General features: G+C 41.6%; 1 protein-coding gene across 4 annotated transcripts in view; it reads left to right on the forward strand.

Annotated features, from left to right (window-relative positions):
- RASSF3 (Ras association domain family member 3) overlaps nt 1-24,416 on the forward strand; it is a 163,797-nt gene that overhangs the window by 31,776 nt on the left and 107,605 nt on the right. The window contains exon 1 of one of the 4 annotated variants that reach the window (XM_056574249.1): nt 8,494-8,766. The exons of 1 other annotated variant lie outside the window; for it this stretch is intronic. In XM_056574249.1, the coding sequence (XP_056430224.1) occupies nt 8,646-8,766 (121 nt within the window). In that variant the 5' untranslated portion in view covers nt 8,494-8,645. Of the gene's footprint in view, nt 1-8,493; nt 8,767-9,103; nt 9,126-24,416 lie in introns of those variants that run through there. 2 more of the 4 variants (XM_056574251.1, XM_056574250.1) reach the window with 2 other exon arrangements.

The following is a 24,416-nucleotide window of genomic DNA, read 5'->3' on the forward strand; positions in this document are numbered from 1 at the left end:
ACAGACTGAGTCTTCCAACTCCTTGCAATAGCCAGTTTAGCTGCCAGAAATACAAAATAATCTTCCTAGTACCCCTGGATTCAAGAGCACCAAGTCTAGACATTTCCTAAAATGAACACTAGTCACTGAATATATAATATGGTAAATTCAAATCCAAAAGCACCAGATATGGAGACAATTGCACTGAACATGGCCCCTATTATTACAATTGTGGAAACATAATGGCAAAGCATTAGGGAAAATCTTTGCTAATGTGGTTGGTGCCAATTACCATCAAAGTAACACCTTCCAGCCTGCCTCCACTAGAGCAACATGCTCTGAAAAAATAGGGGGCTCAGGAGTATGTGGGAATTGAAGGAAGAAGCACCTTTTAATACTATCCCTTAATGCTATGGAGTATGAAAGGAGCCATGGTGTCAGATCATTGGGGCAGGTCAAAATGGCAGATGCCTCATTAGTAACCCACTGTAGGGGCTGCATTCCTGAGTGTATCTGTACCAGTTGAGCAAACCTAGCTGCCTTGTAATATTTTTAAAGATTCAGCAAGGTTAGAGGGGTACTCCACTGGAAAAAAAATTTTTTTAATTCAACTGGTGCCAGAAATTTTAACAAATTTGTAAATTATTTCTGTTAAAAAATTTTAATCCTTCCATGTCAGGAACTGTCCAGAGCAGGATAAGTTTGCTATGGACAGTTCCTAAAATGGACAGAGGTGTCAGCAGAGAGCACTGTGGTCAGGCAGAAAGGAAACTTCAAAAGAAAAGAACTTCCTGTGGATCATAAAGCAGCTGATAAGTACTGGAAGGATTAAGATTTTTTTTATAAAAGTAATTTACAAATCTGTTTAACTTTCTAGCACCAGTTGACTTAAAAAAAAAGTTTTCTAGTGGAGTACTTCTTTAAACTTCCATGATGTTGAAGGGAGTATGAAGTTGTGAAACCAACTTCCAGCTTGCACCCTAATCTTTATTTTACCATATTTGATTTTACCACATTTTATTATATAGTGTATGTACTATATCTGTAGCAAGGGCCCTGATCAGATAATAGCAGCCATATTTTATCTATATAAAGCATAATTCATTTTGTACCACCAGCTACACCTCCAGTCTTACTTACATTCCCAGTTCACCCTATACCTTGAGGTCTGAATCCTAATACTGTTTTTATCCTTAGATTTTTGGCACTACGGGTATAATGCAATTCAGTACCTCTGTATAAGTGATACCGTCAATTATAGTGTGTAGCTACCCGAACTCTCAGCTTTTTCTTAATATAAATGAAGCAAGATGGTAATTTTGATCATGGCAATTCTGACCAACCAAGACACTTTCAGGCCAAGCAGAGTCCGCAAGTCGTTTCTAATTGCTTTGAATAAATTGGCTGCGTACAATGAAGAAACAGCTGGTGTAAGCACTATATCCAAGTAGGAAAGTTTGTCTCTATGTCATTGAAAAGTCAAAGATTAGCTCCAAAAATGTAACCATGCATTCATGTTATTTAATCATTCTGACTTAAAAGAACAGTGACAGTAGAGCCACCGGCACTAACCTCAATATACAGGAAGATAGTGCAGGTGATCCTGTTTCTAGCACTTCTTACTAGGTGAAAATTGGAGCAGCAGTTCAAGAGAGATTTATCTTGTTGTTAGTAACAAATTTTCTTCTTAAAGGGGTGCTCCGGTGGAAAATTTTTTTTTAAATCAACTGGTGCCAGAAAGTTAAACAAATTAGTAAATTTCTTCTATTAAAAAATCTTTATCCTTTCAGTACTTTTTAGCAGCTGTATGCAACAGAGGAAATTATTTTATTTTTTAATTTATTTCTTGTCTTGTCCACAGTGCTCTCTGCTGACACCTGATGCCTGTATCAGGAACTGTCCAGTGCAGGAGAAAATCCTCAAAGCAAACCTATGCTGCTCTGGACAGTTCCTGACACGGACAGAGGTGTCAGCAGAGAGCACTGTGGACAAGATTAAAAATGAAATTCAAAAAGCAAAGAATTTCCTCATAGCATGCAGCTGTTAAGTACTGGAAGGATAAATATTTTGTAATAGAAGTAATTTACAAATCTGTTTAACCCCTTAAGGACCAAGGACGTACCGGTACGTCCTGAGTCCTTTCCCTTTCTATAATGGGTCATAGCGGGTACTTATTGCTGCTGAGGAAAATACTGAGAAAGTATTGAAACGTGTCCAGCTAGAAGTATTGACCACTGAGACCACCACCATATATATCCTGCCAACCACAGACTTTGCCATCTTACCTTCCACCACAACGCCAGTCCCGTGTGCGCGTCCATCAGCCACGAGGACGTGACCGGCATCGCCAGTGGAAGCGCTGGAGCACCCGAGTTTGGGACCCACCGCCACCTAACGCCGCCAGCGAGGAGAAGATCGAGTCTCCGGCGCCGTTCTCTCCTGCTGAGAGAGACATCGTACTACACAGGCATACCATCGGATCACACGAAAAACTGCAGGAGAGATCGCAGTATCTCACACAGACTACAGTACCTGCCCTTCACAAACCGATGCCTGAGCGGTGAGCCTGTTCCATCTGTTACCAGCGGAGCGGTGAGCATACAAGTATTGCCACTTGCTACAATTAGCATCATCTACTAACTGTTTAAAGATACATTTCCTATATGCCGGTTATATGATTGAATATGGAAACACAGTGACAGTCATTATGCATCTAAATCATATCTAAAGCATACCTATACTATACCACACAGACTGTTGCTAGTGGTACCCTCTGACTGTTGCTATAGGATACAGCAATCTGATTGTCATTTGTTACATCAGCGATTTTGGGACAATTCTCTGGATGGTTTTATTGCAGGACTAATTGATCATTGGATTTTGTGCTATTATAGCTATAGACTATTATTAATATTTATAGATGGTCCTATCATTATTATTTTCATTGCTTTTTTACATACCATTTTTTATATATTTCTATATTCAGGGCCCTGTGAGTTATTGGTATCCCGGTACATATATGTATTATTTATAGAATAAATTAATTCAAATATTTTAATTATATCTGTGTCCTTAAATCCTTGACCTTGAGCCCCAACATTCCTTTTATTAATTTGCAAATCTGTTTAACTTTCTGGCACCAGTTGATAAAAAAAAAAAAAAGTTTTTCACTGGAGTACCCCTTTAAAGGGGTACTCCACTGGCCAGCGTTGGAACTAAATGTTCTGAATGCTGTTTTCGCGCTGCGGGTTCAGCTACGCCCATCGTGACATCACAGCTACACCCCCTCAATGCAAGTCTATGGGAGGGGTGTGACGGCTGTGGCTGTGAAGTCATATGGGGCGTGGCCGACACCAGCAGCGCGAAAACAGTGTTCGGAACATTTAGTTCCACCCTGGCTAGTTGAGTACCCCCCCTTTAAGTAGTTTTTTTGTTGATTCTCAATCAACAGCCTTTATATTTAGAGATTTCTAGAAGAGCAATTCTACTCAGTTTGCAAGCATCTGCGAATGGAAAGGATTCTAAAACCTGAATTCTTTCCAAGTGCTTGCTCAAATATAATTGCTGCCCGCATTCTGGAGAATTAACCATTTTTTTACATTCTTGTAAATTCAGGCATAAAGTGATGTGGTTCTTGCAGGGATTGGTGTATTCTCTCAGTAAGTGGGTTTTAAGGTCTTTCATGACCATATGTGGTCCCAATGAGTAAAAAAAATTAAGTAAAAACAAACAAAATAGAAAAAAAGGAAGAAAAAAAAATAGCTCATAGGGGGAGATTTATCAAAATCTGTCCAGAGGAAAAGTTGCAGAGTTGCCCATAGCAACCAATCAGATCGCTTCTTTCATTTTTGAAAAGGCCTGTGTAAAATGAAAGAAGTGATCTGATTGGTTGCTATGGACAACTCTGCAACTTTTCTTCTGGACATGTTTTGATAAACCTCCCCCTATGACTTTATGCCCAATCCCTATTTATATACTATATATATAAAAATACTGTCTTGGAAAGCACACAAATTAAAAAGTAGTTTATTTGCACTCTGATATTAAAATAATAATACAAAAATACTTTAATCAAAACCTGTGCAGAGGAAATGCTGACTTGTTGCCCATAGCAACTGATTGCTTTGGGCAACTAACTAGGCAGCTTTTCCTCTGCATAGGTTTTGATAAATCTCCCCCAGAGAGATTCTGTGCTCTTTCCTTGGTTCCTAGATTTTTTGTTTACCATCGTTGCTGTAAGGACATGACCATGTCTGTCAAGCTCTGCTGCATGATCTCACACCAACGTGGACAGAACTTCTCAAAAACCTGCCTCAATGGGTCGCTGTAATTGTGAAGAAGGAGTGGAGACTAACAGTGATCCATTGGCTTATCAACAGCACAGAATCAATTATATAAAAAACATTGCAGTGGTTTTAGTTTTTTTCACCTTAGGAAAGTGTATTTATACAGCTATAAAGCTTCTATAAAGCTTTTTCACCCTTTGTCATGTGTTCATCTTTTTTGTTGTTGTTGAAAAAAAAGTCAAGTTCTCTCACATCATTTTTCACTCAGTACCCCATAATGACACAGTGACAGCAGAAAGTTAAAAATCTTAGCTAATTTATTTAAAAGCAAAAGCTAAAATATTTTATTAACACAAGTATTCAGACCCCTTACTCTGTTTTTTAGGCAAGGTTTGTACACCTGGGTTTGGGTACTTTCTGCCATTTTTCTATGCTGATCCTCTCAAGTTCTGTCACATAAAAGCCATTTCAGGTCTCTCCAGGGATATTCAATTGTGTTCAAGTCAGGGCTCTGGCTGGGCCACTCACAAGTCAGGGCTCTGGCTGGGCCACTAACAAGTCAGGGCTCTGGCTGGGCCACTAACAAGTCAGGGCTCTGGCTGGGCCACTAACAAGTCAGGGCTCTGGCTGGGCCACTCACAAGTCAGGGCTCTGGCTGGGCCACTCACAAGTCAGGGCTCTGGCTGGGCCACTCACAAGTCAGGGCTCTGGCTGGGCCACTCACAAGTCAGGGCTCTGGCTGGGCCACTCACAAGTCAGGGCTCTGGCTGGGCCACTCACAAGTCAGGGCTCTGGCTGGGCCACTCACAAGTCAGGGCTCTGGCTGGGCCACTCACAAGTCAGGGCTCTGGCTGGGCCACTCACAAGTCAGGGCTCTGGCTGGGCCACTCACAAGTCAGGGCTCTGGCTGGGCCACTCACAAGTCAGGGCTCTGCTGGGCCTAAGCCACTCCTGTGTTGTCTTGGCTGTGTGCTTAGGGTCATTGAGAGAGATTTATCAAAACCTGCCCAGAGGAAAATTTAGCTTCTTTGATTTTTGAAAAGGCCTAACACTATAAAATGAATCCGTTTTAAAGATCTGTTTGCTGTTCCGTTATGAAAACCCTGAAAATCGGCAAATTAAACAGCCGTTACAAAATACCATACGGCCATTAGAAAATCCCATTCGGCCATTAGAAAATCCCATTATAGTCTATGGGATTTTTACACTATCTGTTTTAACCCGTTATTAATAACGGACGTTACATAGTGCATGCACTATTTCTCCCATTACTATCTTCCATCACAAAAATAACGTACCTTATTAATAGCGGGCTATAACGGGTTAAAACGGATAATGTAAAAATCCCATAGACTATAATGGGATTTTCTAACTGATGTTTAACTTCAGAACAGTGAGTGTTAATGACAGGCAGCGGCCATCCCTTTGCATATCAAAGTCTCCTTTGGGGACTTAGAGTGTAAAAATACATAAATAAATAAAAATTTCTAAAATGAAATAAAACCCCCTCCCCTAACATAAGATTAAATTACCCTTATTTTCCCATTGTACAAAAAAAGGGGAAAAAAATAAAAAATTACCATATTTGGTATTGTCATATGTGTAAATGTCCAAACTATTAAAATGTAATGTTTATGATTCCGCATGGTAAACATAAAAAAAAATATCAAACACCAAAAATACAGATTTTTAATCACATCATATATCAGAATATTTTTTTTATAAAAAGCGATCAAAAAGTCCCATCAAAGTAAAAATGGTATAGATAAAAACTACAGATCACGACGGAAAAATGAGCCCTCCCCATGTACTGAAAAATAAAAAATTTATAGGTGTCAGAAAAGGACAATTTTATTCATGTGAATTTTGTTTAAAAAAAATGTTCATTGTTTTTTAAGAAGAACAATAATAGAAAAACTATATAAATTGGGTATTGTTTCAATCGGATTGACCTACAGAATAAAAATAATGTTATCATTTTTACCATTAAAGTGCACTGCGTAAAAACCAAACCCCCCAAATGTTGCAAAATTGCAGTTTTCTTTCCTCCCACAAATAAAAATTTTGGGGTTTCATTGTAAATCTTACAATAAAATGAAAGTACACATGGTAGTAAGTAAAAAAATAAAAGCGTTATGTATTTTAAAAGAGAGGAGGAAAATATCAAAACACAAAAGATGAAAATTGGCCTGGTCCTTAAATGGGCACTGTCACCAACCTTTTTTTTTTAAATATGTTGTAGTACTTATGTACTACAACATATCTCTAATATACTTTCATAATTTTTTTTTTTTTTTTAATTAAAATAGTTTATTTTATATTTGAAAACCGGCCACTAGGGGTCTCCCACTGCTGGCGGGCAGTCGGTCCTAATTCAGTCAGCCATTCAGCCTGCGCTTGCTCTCTGCCTGTCAATTAGACATGCGGGAGTGAGCGCTGAGAGCACAGAGGATGCGCGCATTGGCTCCCTGGCCTTGCACGCTGGCCCCGCCTCCTGGCAGATACGCACCGCTGCTGCTGCCTCAGGACTGTCCAGCACCCCTGCACTTTGGTAAGTGATTTTCGGGGGGGCGGTGGGGGGGGGGGGTCGAGTAGAGCGGGTTGTGCAGCAGGGTTCGGGGTGATGGGTTATGAAACATAAAACAGACATAATGTATTCAGTATAACAAGTAGATTTTGTGATTTTTGTGATTTTGGTGGCAAGTATTAAGTAATCTTTTTCTCCTGGTTTGACCATTTGTTTACTAAGTATTGATACATAATAATAATACATTGATAGAATAGAGAAGTATTCCCCAACCTGTTGCTCTCCAGATGCTGCTTAAAGGGGTACTCCGCTGCTCAGCGTTTGGAACAAAGTGTTCCGAACGCTGGGGCCGGCGCCAGGAGCTCGTGGCATCATAGCCCCGCCCTCTCATGATGTCCGCCCCACCCGCTCAATGCAAGTCTATGGGAGGGGACGTGACAGCCATCACGCCCCCTCCCTTAAACTTGCATTGAGGGGGTGGGGCGTGATGTCATGAGGGGCGCGGCTATGACTTAACAAGCTCCCGGCGACGGCTCCAGCGTTAGGGGCAGTTTGTTCCAAATTCTGAGCAACGGAGTACCCCTTTAATGTCAAGACAAACTTGATGGATGACACAACTAACTACAGTGACCCCCTGACCTACGATGGCCCCGACATATGATAATTTCAACATGCGATGGCCTCTGAGGCAATCGCATGTTGAAGGCAGCATCAACATACGATGCATTTCTATGTTGGGACCATCACATAAACGGCTATCCGGCAGCGCAGACTGCTTCAGCTGCCAACGGATAGCCGTTTACCGTGCACTGTGTGCCCTGACGATCACTTACATGTCCTCGGGGCTCCGGCGCGTCCTCTTTGGGATCCCTGCATCATCGGCGCTCTCCATCGTCACTGCACACGCTGTCCCGTCATCCAATAGGAGTGGCGTGCGTAACAACGTGATGGCGGCAACAGAGAGAGAAGATGCCAGGGAAGCAGAGGCCTTACCGGAGCGTCGGGGACACCTCGGGGATGCGGCAACAGCAATGGAGGGCGACATCCAGGGCAGCGGTGACGAGCGGTGACGGTCCGGAGCGGCAGGGACAGGTGAGTACAACTTCCTCTACCAGTGGTCTTTAACCTGCGGACCTCCAGATGTTGCAAAACTACAACTCCCAACATGCTGGGTGTTGTAGTTTTGCAACGTCTGTAGGTCCGTAGGTTGTAGACCACTGTCCTATACTTTACATTGCACGGATCCCTCAACATACGATGGTTTCAAAATACGATGGTCCGTTTGGAATGGATTACCATTGTATGTTGAGGGACCAATGTATATGAATAAATGTCATACATATGTTGCAGGCTCCACTGGGGTCTACAGCTGTCTACAGAGGGGGTGACTTACTTACCAAAAAGACAATGATATAATTGTTGTATCATCTCTTTAGGTTTGTTATGCATCTTACGCATATGTTAATGTATAACACATTATGCAGGGATCAATAACATCACTAGTCTATGAAATTCATGAAGCTGTGAAATATTATATCTTCAGGAACAATATTATTTTTATGTGACTGGAGAAAGGGTGCGATTAGAATTTCAGTATCATGTCTGTGGTTATTTAGTAATCTATTAATACATCCTATTGCTACAAAAGAGGGGTGGTCTTAGAGGAACCAGCTGACTGGCAGCAGAGAAGGAGGAGGATGCTGGACAACAGGTGGTCTTAAGACTTGCTGTCTGAGGCACTGCTCAGAGCAAACATGTCACCCATTCATGTGCAGGGGTTTGCTCTCTTGTGCTGTCTGCATATTCAGCTGATCTTTGACACCAGCTCAGCGTGCCCATAGCGACAACCAGTCATGGCTGTCAGACATGAGCTTGGCAAAACAATCCGGAGGATAGCACGTCTCTTCTTCTGGTTCCCGAAATCACTAAGAATCACAAGGGGCAGAAAGCTAAAGCTTCTATGGAGAGCCGCTGGTAAGAAGAATTGATCACTTTGTATACTTTGTATTTCGAATGCATGTGTCGTATATAAATGCTGTGTAATGATGTTAGCTTTGCTGCTTTTGTACCATTTTTTATTCTTCTTGAGTTTGAAGTAGAGCTGTCCTCTTTTGCTTGCGTTTGGTTCTCTAGAGGCAATGAAAGGGTTAGGCTGTTGCTGGTGTGATGTGGGCCTGCAGAACTGAGCATTGCAGAGACATGCACACAATGGAAATGACATTTCTGCACTGGCTCTGTGTCTGCTATAGATAGACTGGATTAATGGATCACGACTGCTGCTGCTAAATCAGATCCTGTCTAGCACATGCTATGCAGCACCTCCAGAATGACAGGTGAATGCTTGTTCTTACTGCATGGTTATACCTCTGGATAGATATTTCACTGCAGGTTACCAGCTATTTGCTTCGTGGCCGTTTAAACGCTGTACGTCATTTTCTGCAATGGATATTACTAAGCTATAGCTACAGATGGTGGATTTTTGTATTGTAGTATCCTATCCGCAAGGACTCGCGTATGCATCAAGCTGTAATATTAGCCGTTAGGACCCCACAGACATTGTATGGCCATCATCCCAGAGCGGTTGCTGCATTAATAACCATGCCAATCTGATTTGAGGGCTAAGTATAATTTTCTTTCATCAGAATATTGCACATCTTACTAAAATATAGGACTGCTATGATGACATGTTCATTATTACAGTTTTATCTCACCAATTGCTGTTTCTCATGAACCCTCTTCTTTAGGACTAATTATTTAGCATTTTCCACCTTGTAATCTTTGAGCAGTTCTATTTGTAGTATGAGAATATTTAGACCTTTACGATTTCTTTTCTCGAGCAAGCTGTTTTATCTTTAGTCTAGCTCTCACAATGCTGCCATATTTGAGCAGTCTGCAGCCAATGTAAAATGTAAGAAGGAGAATTTGTCTGGGTGTGAAAATATGTCACTCCTTAGATTGTTGTACCTTGTCCACTACATTGCTCTTTAAGCTACAAGATGGCAAAGTATGGCTTATCAGTTCAACTATACCTTGGCAGTTGCTTTATGGGAGACTTGGGTGTAGCCACAGAGCACGTAAGCCTGTGCTAATGTGCTACTGTCTAATAGCTATTTTGTGGCATGTTTTGTATACAAGTATATCTGAAAGTGTAGATCGTGTATTTTAAGAATGACAGGCAATATGTAATATAGGAAGCAAGTAGAGTAGCCAGTATTCAAAAAAATATTTTTGGATCAGTATTTTTGGGTGGGAGGGGTTTATTTGAACCTCACAAAATTACTGGCATTATGACTGTGCATTTGAAGGGAAGAAAACCTTTTAGGGTATTTTGAGCTAATCTAGGGCAGTCCCTCATTTAGGACCATCACCAGTGGAGCGTAACCAGACATTGTTTTTCTGTTTTTAGGGGACAGACTATGTCTGTGCTTTACACTTAAAAGCCTCTAGATTTCCTTGGGCACTATGTAATGCTTTATTTCCCCTGTGGGGGCAGCGCTGGGAAAATAAACACTTACAACTGGGTTACATGTGATAGCTGATGTTCCCAGCAGCAAACCTGTGATTAACTTATTTGTGTGAAAAAGAAAAAGGGATAACCCAAAATGGATACAAATTGTACATGAAAAAAAAAATTGTACTATGTAAGGCCAAAGGTATGTTGGCAATTGACTATCACACCAATATGAGCTTGTTAGACATCCCATTCTGAAACTATAGCCATTAATATGAAAGTTTGAGGCTATGATAGCCTCCACTATATTAGGAAGTTATTTCAGAAGAGTTTTTAGTGTGTCTGTGAGAATTTATGCCTATCTACAAAGACTATTAGTTAGGTCGGGCGCATTGCACCTCTGAACGTACCTCTGAACTAAAAACTTGTCACACCACGTATTTATGAACCTCACTTTGTGCATAGGAGGGTCAGTCATGCTTCAATATGAAAACGTTGAAAAAAGTTGTAAGCATACAATTTTTTAAAATGTCTCTGTATGTTGAAGAATAACTCACTCACTGGACGTAAATGATCTAATCCTGATCCTAAAAAACAGTTCCATGCTATTATCCCTATTTCACCAAATTAAACAGTGGACACTATACATTCCAGTAGGTAGTCACCTCTATACCCTGATTCATCCATCTGGTAATTAATCTCTCCATATATCATGTTTCCACTCGTCCACAATATAGTGTTAGCATGCTTTATTTCAAGCCTTTGCATTGCACATGGTGAATATAAGCTTGTGTGCTGCTGCATGGAAATCCATTTCATGAAGCTTCTAAATTATAGTTTTCGTGCTGATGGTTCTTTTAGAGACTGTGTGGAACCCTTTAGTAAGTGGAGCAGCAGAGGATTGGTGGTTCTTATACAAAGAACCACCTGCTTTGTACTTCACAGCTTGGCACTGAGTTTATGTAGTTTACTACTTTGTGTTGTGACTTCTAGATGCTCGGAATCCTGGTCTTTGCAATAATAGCAATAGCAGCTCACTAAGGTAAATCAGATATTTCACTAAGTTACTTGGCAAATGTAGCATCCTATTAATCCTTTCCCTACCAGGTTTAGTTTTTTTTCCATGTTTCACCTCTGGTACCCAAGACCAGTTTTCCCACTGTTGACAATGTACAAATAAAACCTAAATTACAAAATAAAAAATGTTAAACCCTAATGCATTTCAGAAATGAACATCTGGCACATTGTCAAAACCATTTAGCACTTTATACACACATGCACCAATTTTTCATCAAAGTGTATTTTTTTTGTAAAAGTGCATAATAATTTCAATTGGGTTGGCAATTGGACTTTGACAGGGCCATTGTAACTCTATTATACTTTTCTTTTTTTTAGCCATTCTGTTGTAGATTTGATGGTGTTCTTGGGATCTATGGCCTGCTGCATGATTGAGTTTCAGCCATGCTTTAGCTAATAAATGCTTTAGTACACTGAAAACTTCATAGTTGACTGAAAGATGCCCAGGCCCTATGGCTGGTAAAAAGCCCAAATCTTCACCCACACCACCACGCTCATTTTTGCGCCATATGCACTTTTTCCCCACACCCAGGTCTGGTTGTAAAAACGCATACGGTGCAAAAATGAGCCGACCAGACCGAACGTTTCACTCCGGCCGGCTCATTGAAATGAATTACATATGGGAGCGCATAGAAAGACATACGGGAGCGCAAGGTTTTAGCTCTCCCCCCGTATGCGCTCCCGTATGGGAGAAAACGTGATGTGAACCAGCTGTCAGTGGGAAAAAAAAAGTTATGGGTCTTAGAAAGTGAGCGGGAAGAAAACATAAGCTATAAATCGAAAATCGGGAAAATTCGGGATGTCAGAATCGGTAAACGGGAAACTGGCAGACTCTTCACTCACGCTAAACCCAATATACTGAGTTGTAGTGCGGCAAACAGCATTAAAATGAGTGGTCACTTACGTGAATTGGTGTAGTATTGCCAGAGTTATGTGTCTTTCTTTTTCCCTTGTGCCTGCCTCCTCAATATTCCACGCTCTGCCTACCCCTCTAATGAATATGCAAAAGTATTCACTGTCATGTCGCTAGGACGAGAGAGCCTACTAGCGACGTGAGAGTGAATACTTTTGCTTAATAATTATGTGCAACATGATATATATGGTGTGGGTTGCGCTATGTGTGACCCTTCCTTTAATGTTCAGTAAAACACCTGTCTATTTTTTAATGTGCATTAAGACATCTACTGCATGCCTGGGCTCTGAATACACAGAACAATAGCACCTCAATGCTATTTCATACATGACAGCCATTGTCTTGTCTTAACATAATCAGGACTTAATAATAAAACAGGTTTTGTTGAGTCACCAGGGTTATATAAAGGGATTATCCAATATGAGCTTTCCATATTTTTTTTTTTTATATAGAACTGCCCATTGTACGTTATATAAAAAAATAATAATACTTACCTCCACCGCTCCCGCATTGCCTCCAGTATTCAGCTCTGGTCTCCAGCTGTGATCCTCTACCTTTTAGAAATCATAACCCTTGGGCCCAGAGTGTCATACTGCCGGTCAACCAATCACGGGCTGAGGCGGAGCATTGCATTGGCCAGTCATTGCATTGGCCGATGAGTTTAAGAGAGATAGCAGGAGAGCTGAGAGCTAAACAGTACAACAGGAAATTGACATAAAATAACTTTTGACTTATGTTGTTTTGCTGACAGTTACCCCCACAAATCTTTAAATAAGAAAAACACTACAAGTCCCTTTTCATAAAGGTGCTCATACACCTTATACTAGAGCTCCCCTGATAGATAAAGTCTGTTGAGAAAAGGGCTGGGTGTGTTGGATGTACACTGCCCTATCTTGGAGGTATGAGCCAGGGCCAGAGCAGTCTTGTAGCAGTTTACCTCTCCCTACAGACAATAGATTTACATTTGACCTTATGGGAAGTTTGAAAAAGATAAGTGTTTGGCCAACAGTTATTGAAGATGTATGGCCACGTTTGGGGTATGTTCACACGGTGGATTGTCTGCATATAAAATCTCTGTGTGGACATTCCACTGACAGCAGAGCGTCAGCAGAACATGCCAGCACTACAGCACTAGGATCGCTCAGAAATTCGCTTTCTCATAGATGGCAATGCATTTCCGTGTAGATTCCCAGAAGCATTGAACATGTTCAATGTTTTTACGGACACTGGAATCAGGATTTCCACGACAGAAATATCTGGCACAGAAATTCTGCCGTCTGCACAGTGCAGTGGAATCCCACTAAAAAAAATGGGACTTAATACAGCCTAGAAAAAACTCACTTCTATAACACCATGTTAATTATAAGTTTATTGTTTGATGCATGCTTGTTACGGGTATTTCTAGCATTAACAAATCTATCAAGAAAGTCTGAATATGGAAAAGAAATTCTGCACAAATATTCTGCCATGTGAACATACCTTAAAGGGGTACTCCACCCCTAGACATCTTATCCAAAGGATAGGGGATAAGATGTCTGATTGCGGGGGTCCTGCTGCTGGGGACCCCCACAATATAGCATGCGGCACCCACCTGTTTCTTGTCCGGAAGCACTGGAGGGTCTGGGTCCCGACCACGGGAACAGAAGTCTGTGACGTCACAACTCCGCCCCCGTGTGACCTAATGCCCCGTCCCCTCAATGCAAGTCTATGGGAGGGGGCGTGACGGCCTTTGGATAGGGTATAAGATGTCTAGGGATGGAGTACCCCTTTAAGGGTATGTTCACACATACAGGATCTGCTGCATATTTTTGCTGCACACTTTGTGCAGCTGATTTTGCTACCCATTAACTTCAATGGGTAGCAAAATCAGCTGCACAAAATATGCAGCAGATCCTGCACATGTGAACGTACCCTAAGGGTTCTTTTACATAGACAGACAGCTGCCAAGTATCAATACAGATTGACTATGTACAAGTTGATTGGTACATGTTAAAGGATCCTGAACACCGCACAATTGTTAGGAGTGAATGGCCACATGAAAGATTTGTGATCATTTGTGCGTCCCTTCACTTATGTTATTGTAAGTAGCACAATCCCTGTGTACATGGGTAGATATGCTGATGACTAATGCTGATTTTTAAGACTGCTTAGATCTGGTCAGCTGACATACCAGAGGCTGATCATTGGGGCTTTTACACCGGGCAATAATAGGCTTGGTTGGCCAGTAAGGCAATTTTATATGAAGAACACTGATGATGCATCTTACCAAGCCTTCTTTGAGTGAGGGATAAGAGAGTATGAAAATTGTTTACACAGATTTGATGTCTGTTATCATTTTGTTATCATATGATGCTTTGCACCGTTCAAGCCAAAGCCTGCTATAAACTGTACACTACTGTAGATTAATGTTGATCTCAGGTTACAATGCAGGTTTTACCAAAAGAAATCCAATATGGCCTACCCTCTTTCTTGTCAAGAACACACAGTATAACCAGTGGGGTCTGTTGGTGCCCAGAAATTATGCAGAAATTGGGAATTCTACATAGGAATATAGTAGTTGGGAAAAAAACATTCAGTAGACTTCACATATAAGTCAACCTTTTAATACTGTTTTAATTGAACATGTAGCTTGGCAAGAATGGAAGGATTAGTAAATAGCTGAATAAACTGTACAATACTAGTTATTGAGCTATAAAGGAAGTTGAGAAATGCTTTAGGTATGACTGTTTTATAGAGGTAATTTAATTCTTAAGAAGTTGCTGAGGAGTGAAAATTCAAGCATAGACATGACCCTCAGATTATTTGAGGTCCAATTGCCTGGCTTCTTGATCTAGCTGAAGTACGCTATGCAAATCCTGTCTGGGCCTGTAAAATAAACTTTAAGTGCTTTTCTTTGCGACTAGCCTTGAAAGTCATTCCTATGATCTATTCTGTAAATCCCTTTTGTAATGCTCTAATTTTTCCTTTAATATTGTTTTGACACTCATCAACATGAAGGAGATAACTGCCATGAAGTCCAACCATCTTCACCTTCACCTGTAAGCCAGTCTTATAGTCCCGTAAACTGCACAGTTTCTGCTGGCATGGAAATAACATGACTTAACTTCTCCTTAGCTGATTTTCCCCTTATTCATTGTTGGCCCAGTGGCAGTCCAGCTTAAATCTTTTTTTTTTTAGCAGCATTAGAGATATATTTGGCCTCATCAAAGCAGGAGCATCCAGCGCAGAACTCATGCAAGACCAATCTTTATTGGCTAAAAGCCAAAGTCAGGATACAAAATGTAACACATTTCTGCTGCATTTTCTTGCACCCTCATACAGTGGGGCAAAAAAGTATTTAGTCAGCCACCAATTGTGCAAGTTCTCCCACTTATAAATATAAGTAAAAATGGAAAAACATGCCTACGCAATTTGCTACAGACTGCTGTTTGGGCATGCTGGAATATGTAGTTTTGCAACGGCTGGAGGGCTACAGTTCGAGACCACTAAACTGTAGCCCTCCAGATCTTGCAAAACTACAACTCCTAGCATGCCCAAACAACTGTTGGCTGTCAGGGCATGCTGGGAATTGTAGTTTTGCAACAGCTGGAGGACCACAGTTTGGAGATCACTTTGCAGTGTTCTCTAAAACTGTAGCCCTCCAGATGTTGCAAAACTGCAAATCCCAGCATGTCCAAACAGCAATCAGCTGTCTCGGCATGCTGGGAGTTGTAGTTGCGTACCTCCAGCTATTGCATAACTACATCTCACAACATGCCCTTCGGCGATCAGTACATGCTGGGAGTTGTAGTTTTGCAACAGCTGGAGGCACACTGGTTAGAAAATACTGAGTTAGGTAACAGAACCTAACTGAAGGTTTTCCAACCAGTGTGTCTCCAGCTGTTGCATAAGTACAACTCCCAGCATGCACGGTCTGTCAGTACATGCTCGGAGTTGTAGTTTTGAAACAGCTGGAGGTTTGCCCCCCCCATGTGAACGTACAGGGTACATTCACACAGGCAGGTTTACAGTAAGTTTCCTGCTTCAAGTTTGGGCTGCTGCAAATTTTTGCCACAGCTCAAACTCCTAGCGAGGAACTCACCGTAACACGTCAGTGCGAATGTACCCTAAAAACACTATACTAACACATAATAAACCCCTTACACTGTCCCCCGCCCCCAATAAAAATGAAAACCGTATTGTATGGCAGTGTTTCCAAAACGGAGCCTCCAGCTGTTGCAAAACAACAACTCCCAGCATTTCCGGACAGCCACTGACTGTCCAGGCATGCTGGGAACTTAGCAACAGCTGGAGGCACCCTGTTTGGGAATCACTGCTGTAGAATACCCCTATGTCCACCCCTATGCAATCCCTAATTTAGTCCTCAAATGCGCATGGAGCTCTCTCACTTCGGAGCCCTGTCGTATTTCAAGGAAACAGTTTAGGGCCACATATGGGGTATCTCCGTACTCGGGAGAAATTGCACTACAAATTTTGGGGGGCTTTTTCTCCTTTTACCCCTTATGAAAAGGAAAAGTTGGGGCTACACCAGCTTGTTAGTGTAAAAAAATAAAAAAATTTACACTAACATGCTGGTGTTGCCCTATACTTTTTATTTTCACAAGCGTTAAAAGGAAAAAAAGACCCCCAAAATTTGTAACGCAATTTCTCCGGAGTACAGAAATACCCCATATGTGGGCGTAAAATGCTCTGCGGGCGCACAACAAGGCTCAGGAGTGAGAGCGCACCATGTACATTTAAGGCCTAAATTGGTGATTTGCACAGGGGTGGCTGATTTTACAGCGGTTCTGACATAAACGCAAAAAAATAAATACCCACATGTGATCCCATTTTGGAAACTACACCCCTCACGTAATATAATAAGGGGTACAGTGAGCATTTACGCCCCACAGGTGTCTGACAGATTTTTGGAACAGTGGTCCGTGAAAATGAAAATTTTTATTTTTCATTTGCACAGCCCACTGTTTCAAAGATCTGTCAAACGCCAGTGGGGTGTAAATACTCACTGCACCCCTTATTAAATTCTGTGAGGGGTGTAGTTTCCAAAATAGGGTCACATGTGGGGGGTCCACTGTTCTGGCACCACGGGGGGCTTTGTAAACGCACATGGCCCCTGACTTCCATTCCAAGCTATTTTTTTCCCAAAAGCTCAATGGCTCGCTTTATTCCTTGTTTCGTTCCTCAAGGGGTCTAGTTTCCAAAATGGTATGCCATGTGTTTTTTTTTTTGCTGTTCTGGCACCATAGGGGCTTCCTAAATGCGACATGCCCCCCTAGCAAAATTTGCTCTCAAAAAGCCAAATATGACTCCTCTTCTGAGCATTGTAGTTCGCCCGTAGTGCACTTCAGGTCAACTTATGGGGTACCTCCATACTCAGAAGAGATGGGGTTACAAATTTTGGGGGGTATTTTCTGCTATTAACCCTTGCAAAAATGTGAAATTTGGGGGGAAACACACATTTTAGTGAAAAAATTTAATTTTTTTTTTACATATGCAAAAGTCGTGAAACCCCTGTGGGGTATTAAGGCTCACTTAATTCCTTTTTACGTTCCTCAAGGGGTCTAGTTTCCAAAATGGTATGGCATGTGTTTTTTTTTTGCTGTTCTGGCACCATAGGGGCTTCCTAAATGCAACATGCCCCCCAAAAACCATTTCAGAAAAACATACTCTCCAAAATCCCCTTATCGCTCCTTCGCTTCTGAGCCCTCTACTGCGCCCCCGCCGAACAATTTACATAGACATATGAGGTATGTGCTTACTCGAGAGAAATTGGGCTACAAATATAAGTATACATTTTCTCCTTTTACCCCTCGTAAAAATTCAAAAATTGGGTCTACAAGAACATGTGAGTGTAAAAAATGAAGATTGTGAATTTTCTCCTTCACTTTGCTGCTATTCCTGTGAAACACCTAAAGGGTTAAAATGCTGACTGAATGTCATTTTGAATACTTTGGGGGGTGCAGTTTTTATAATGGGGTCATTTGTGGGGAATTTCTAAGATGAAGACCCTTCAAATCCGCTTCAAACCTGAACTGGTCCCTGAAAAATAGTGAGTTTGAAAATTTTGTGAAAAATTGGAAAATTGCTGCTGAACTTTGAAGCCCTCTGGTGTCTTCCAAAAGTAAAAACACGTCAATGTTATGATGCAAACATAAAGTAGACATATTGTATATGTGATTCAAACACATTTTTATTTGGAATATCCATTTTCCTTACAAGCAGAGAGCTTCAAAGTTCGAAAAATGCTAAATTTTCAAATTTTTCATCAAATTCTGGGATTTTTCACCTAGAAAGGATGCAAGTTACCACAGAATTTTACCACTATGTTAAAGTAGAATATGTCACGAAAAAAACAGTCTCAGAATCAGAATGATAACTAAAAGCATTCCAGAGTTATTAATGTTTAAATTGACAGTGGTCAGATGTGCAAAAAACGCTCTGGTCCTAAGGTGTAAAATGGCCTGGTCCTTAAGGGGTTAAAAGATGAGGGAGGTCTGTAATTTTCATCATAGGTATACCTCAACTATGAGAGACATAATGAGAAAAAAATCCATAAAATCACATTGTCTGATTTTTAAAGAATTTATTTGCAAATTATCGTTGAAAATAAGTATTTGGTCACCTACAAACAAGCAAGATTTCTGGCTCTTAAAGACCTGTAACTACTTCTTTAAGAGTCTCCTCTGTCCTCCACTCGTTACCTGTATTAACTGCACCTGTTTGAACTTGTTATCAGTATAAAAGACACCTGTCCACAACCTCAAACAGTCACACCCCAAACTCCACTATGGCCAAGACCAAAGAGCTGTCAAAGGATGCCAGAAACAAAATTGGAGACCTGCACCAGGCTGGGAAGACTGAATCTGCAATAGGCAAGCAGCTTGGTGTGAAGAAATCAACTGTGGGAGCAATTATTAGAAAATGGAAGACATACAAGACCACTGATAATCTTCCTCGATCTGGGGCTCCACACAAGATCTCACCCCATTTTGGTGTCAAAATGATCACAAGAACGGTGAGCAAAAATCCCAGAACCACACGGGGGGACCTAGTGAATGACCTGCAGAGAGCTGGGACAAAAAGTAACAAAGGCTACCATCATTAACACTACGCCGCCAGGGACTCAAATCATGCAGTGCCAGACGTGTAACCCTGCTTAAGCCAGTACATGTCCGGGCCCGTCTGAAGTTTGTTAGAGAGCATTTGGATGATCCAGGAGAGTATTGGGAGAATGTCAGATGAAACCAAAGTAGAAATTTTTGGTAAAAACTTAACTCGTTGTCTTTGGAGCAGAACGAATGCTGAGTTGCATCCAAAGAACACCATACCTACTGTGAAGCATGGGGGTGGAAACTTCATGCTTTGGGGCTGTTTTTCTGCTAAGGGACCAGGATGACTGATCCATGTAAAGGAAAGAATGAATGGGGCCATGTATCATTAGATTTTGAGTGAAAACCTCCTTCAATCAGCAAGGGCATTAAAGATGAAATGTGACTGGGTCTTTCAGCATGACACACTGCCTGGGCACAAAGGAGTGGCTTCGTAAGAAGCATTTCAAGGCCCTGGAGTGGCCTAGCCAGTCTCCAGATTTCAACCCCGTAGAAAACCTTTGGAGGGAGTTGAAGGTCTGTGTTGCCCAGCGGCAGCCCCAAAACATCACTGTTCTAGATGAGATCTGCATGGGGGGAATCGGCCAAAATACCAGCAACAGTGTGTGAAAACCTTGTGAAGACTTACAGAAAACGTCTGACCTCTGTCATTGGCATCAAAGGGTATATAACAAAGTATTGAGATGAAATTTTGTTATTGACCAAATGCTTATTTTCCACCATAATTTGCAAATAAGTTCTTTAAAAATCAGACAATGTGATTTTATGGATTTTTTTTTCTCAATATGTCTCTAATAGTTGAGGTATATATATATGATGAAACTTACAGGCCTCTCTCATCTTTTTAAGTGGGAGAACTTGCACAATTGGTGGCTGACTAAATACTTTTACCAGGTTACCCTGGTCACTATTTCAGCTAATTTTCACAAAAGTGGGCATGTTTTCCCATTTTTATTTATATTTATAATTTTTTATTTAGACTTTTCAGGCTGTAACTTTTCACTTTTAACATAGAAGTTAAATAAATTAAGGCCATGACATGTATAAACAAAGTTTCATGACATGTATAAACACATTTATGCATATAAGGGAAAAACAAGTAAAAAATCATCATGCTTTAAACAGGATGCTGTATAGCTATGTACAGGTTACTGCCACTCATTCCTTCTGAGTGACCACAGGAACAACACCTATAAAACCGAAGTGTAAAAAAGAAAAAAATTGAGAGCTCTGAAATTAAACATGAAACATATAAAAAAGAAATATACAATGACAACAATTCATGTAAGAAAACTTTAGATATATACCTTTCCATACTATCAATGATCAATGTCATCAGTGCTCCCTTGCTCCAGCCTGCCATGGCTGACTGGAGCATTGGAGCACCGATCAGACGGCAAGGAGGCAGGTAAGGCCTCTCCTGCAGTCCTCTCAGCTGATTGGGACATCACAATTTCACCACTGGTCTGATCACCTCTGCTGAGCAGCCGGGGTGGTTCTTTTACATTTTAGATGCCGCAATCAACTTTGACTGCGTCATCGAGGGTTAATGTCAGGCATTGGCCCGATCAGTGTTGTCTGGCATTGGCCCAATCAGTGTTGTCTGGCATTAGCCTGGCTGCTGGTCAGTGCTATATCTAAGCAAAGCACTGAACAATATAAGCAATCTAATGATTGCTATAAATAGTCACCTATGGGGACATAAAACATTTAAAATAAATGTTAACAAAAAGTAAAAAATGGAAATAAGCCCCTTCACCAATAAAAATTTTAGTCGCCTTTTTTTCCCATTTTGCCAAAAAAAAGTGTAAAAAAAAAAAAAAATTAAAGTAAAAGGTATCGTTGCTTGCATAAATGTTCGAACTATCAAATGTAATGTTAATAATACCATACGGTGAATGGTGGAAACATAAAAAATTATTTAATAGAGTCCAAAATTGCTGATTTTTTATTGCATCACATTCCAAAAATATTGAATAAAAAGCCATTAAAAGTTACATATACGCAAAAGTGGTACCAATAAAATCTACAGATCACGGCACAAGAAATCAGCATCTGCTGCAGACAGAGGTGAAAAGTTGCTTGGATCCCCACCAATCACCTCATTTCAAGTGATGTGACAGCTGTTGCAAAGCTATAATTTGCATCATATCTGGAGAGCCTCAGGCATTATGGGAGTTGTAGTTTTGCAACAGCTGGAGAGCCCCAAAGCCTGACACCCAAACATCATTTTCTCATCACTTTATCAGCAGATCCTCATCCTAAATATGAAGACAATATCATTATAACACTGCCAGACACTGTGCCACCTGAATATATTCCTGACACAAATTGTACCCATATTACTAATACTGACACACATTGTACCCATCATACTAACACTGACACACATTGGGGGAGATTTACTAATCTAGTCTATTCTGGGTATGCTTATAGACCAGCGTATGTGGTAGTCTCCTGTCTATTGTGCTCCTAATTTATCAAAGGTCTCACAGCCCTGGATAAATTCTGTGCTCAGACTTCAGGGTCTACAGCTTAAACTGCATTTAGACCTGCTCCAACATGGTCTGACATTTCAGCGTATTTTGGGCAGATGCGACTTGTCGCACAAAAGTCGCACTTGATAAATTCAGCACCAATGCATTTTCCAATGTATTTCCGTCTAAAATAGACTTGCATGCATAATGTTCTAAAAATCCTCTACAGCAAAAGTTGCAGAAAAGTCGCACATATTTAGACTTTCTGTGCAACAAATTTAGACAGGAAAAACCAGTCTAAATCCTTTGATAAATCTCCCCCATTGTTTCTTCTCAGTTCTGCTGAATCCTACTGCTGCACTGTCCTCTTTCATCTCCCTCCTCCAGACCCCTCTGTCCTCTTTCATCTCCCTCCTCCAGACCCCTCTGTCCTCCTTCATCTTCGTCCTCCTCCAGACCCCTCTGTCCTCCTCCGTCCTCCTCCTCCAGACCCCTCCGTCCTCCTCCTCCAGACCCCTCTGTCCTTCTTCATCCTCCTCCAGACCCCTCTGTCCTCCTCCGTCCTCCTCCTCCAGACCCCCTCTGTCCTCCTCTGTCCTCCTCCTCCAGACCCCTCCGTCCTCCTCCAGACCCCTCTGTCCTCCTCCGTCCTCCTCCTCCAGACCCCTCCGTCCTCCTCCTCCAGACCCCTCTGTCCTCCTTCATCTTCGTCCTCCTCCAGACCCCTCTGTCCTCCTCCGTCCTCCTCCTCCAGACCCCTCTGTCCTCCTTCATCTTCGTCCTCTTCCAGACCCCTCTGTCCTCCTCCGTCCTCCTCCTCCAGACCCCTCTGTCCTCCTCCTCCAGACCCCTCTGTCCTCCGTCCTCCTCCAGACCCCTCTGTCCTCCTCCGTCCGCCTTCTCCAGATCCCTCTGTTCTCCTCTGTCCTCCTCCTCCAGAGCCCTCTCTCCTCCTCTTCCAGACCCCTCTTTTCCCTACTCCTCCAGACTCCGCTATCCTTCTCCGTCCTCCTCCAGAGTCCTCTGCCCCCCTCCCCAGACTCCAGAGTCCATGTTCACATTGTTTAATTTGTGGAGAATGTCGGCACAGAAAACACATGTGGACATTACATACATTTAAATAATCCGTCAGGCACTAGGACTGCTCAGATATGCACAGTCTCGTAGATGGCAATACATTTCCAAGAGAAATCTGCAAACAAATAGACAATTCTATTCTTCTTGCAGATGCTGGAATTGGAATTTCTGCGGCAGAAAAAAATTCCACCATGTGCACAATGCAGCAGAATCCCTTTGAAAGCAATGAGATTCTGCTGCAGCAGAATGTCCATGCATAATACTCCTGCAGAATTCCACATGGACATGTTTTTCTACTTTCAATTCATACAGATTAAATGTTTGATGTTTTAATACTGCAAGCACTGTTTTCCTTGGAAGAGCTGTAGGCAACTTTCGTTTTTCCTTTGTTCTGATACATAATACATACATACACACATTATACATACATGCACACATACACATCCTACATACATAATACATAAATACAAACATAATACATACTATATACAGACACACACATCATACATACTATATACAGACACACATCATATATACTATATACAGACACACATCATACATACATAATTCATACACACATCATACATAAATACAACGTTGTGGCGCCATTGTATGCTAGGAATGTTAGGGACCCGCTATTTACAGGTGGCCATGACGTGGCTAGCGGGCTTGATCTTCATGATCATAAAGTACACTAATGACCTGTTAGTTTAATAAATGTTGCTGAGAAGCCTTAGATCAAGATGCATGTTGTGGATGTGCGACCATACTTAAATACATAATACATACACACATCATACATACATACATAATACATATACACATGTTACATACTTACACAACACATACATACATCTATCATACATCCCACCCCCCTCCCAGCCTTACCACCAGTCCGCGCACCCTCCTGACCTGCAGTAGCCATGAAAATTGCTCATCAGGTGACTCCCATCTGCTGTGGTATACTTTGCACTGGCCACCACTTCTTCTTCCTCATGTCGAGATATGGCCATACGGCACCAGGAGTTGCGGGCAGGGCCATCTCAGGGGGTGGAAGCAGACGTGCATACCGGCGCGGGGCACATCTGCTCCCAGAAGCCCCTGTGCAGGCTGTTAAAGCAGCAATGTGTGTGGCCGGAGAAGGGGGTAAAGTGGCCGGAGCAGCAAACTAAAAAAAAAAAATGTATTAATCTTTAAACATTGCACCAAGGCAGATGGCCACTGGATGGTCCAGCCCACCGGGCAAATGCTGGTGTGCCTTATGGCCAATCCAGGCCTGTTGTCCTTCCACGTATTATGGCCCCAACAGTGCTCACTGGAACAGTCAAAAGCTTAGAAATGTGCCCATAACCAACACCATTGTTATGTTTAGAAACAAATAGGTTAAGAAGGTCTTGAGACTGCTCTTTGCTTTAACCCATGGGATGTTTCTTGTGTGACACCTTGGCAATGAGACCTTTTTGTAGGCCATCGGTTGGGACTGAACCAGTTGATATTAATTTGCACTGACAATACATAGT

Source organism: Hyla sarda, chromosome 4 (assembly GCF_029499605.1).
Source record: "Hyla sarda isolate aHylSar1 chromosome 4, aHylSar1.hap1, whole genome shotgun sequence".
In the NCBI taxonomy this organism is placed as follows: Eukaryota; Metazoa; Chordata; class Amphibia; order Anura; family Hylidae; genus Hyla; species Hyla sarda.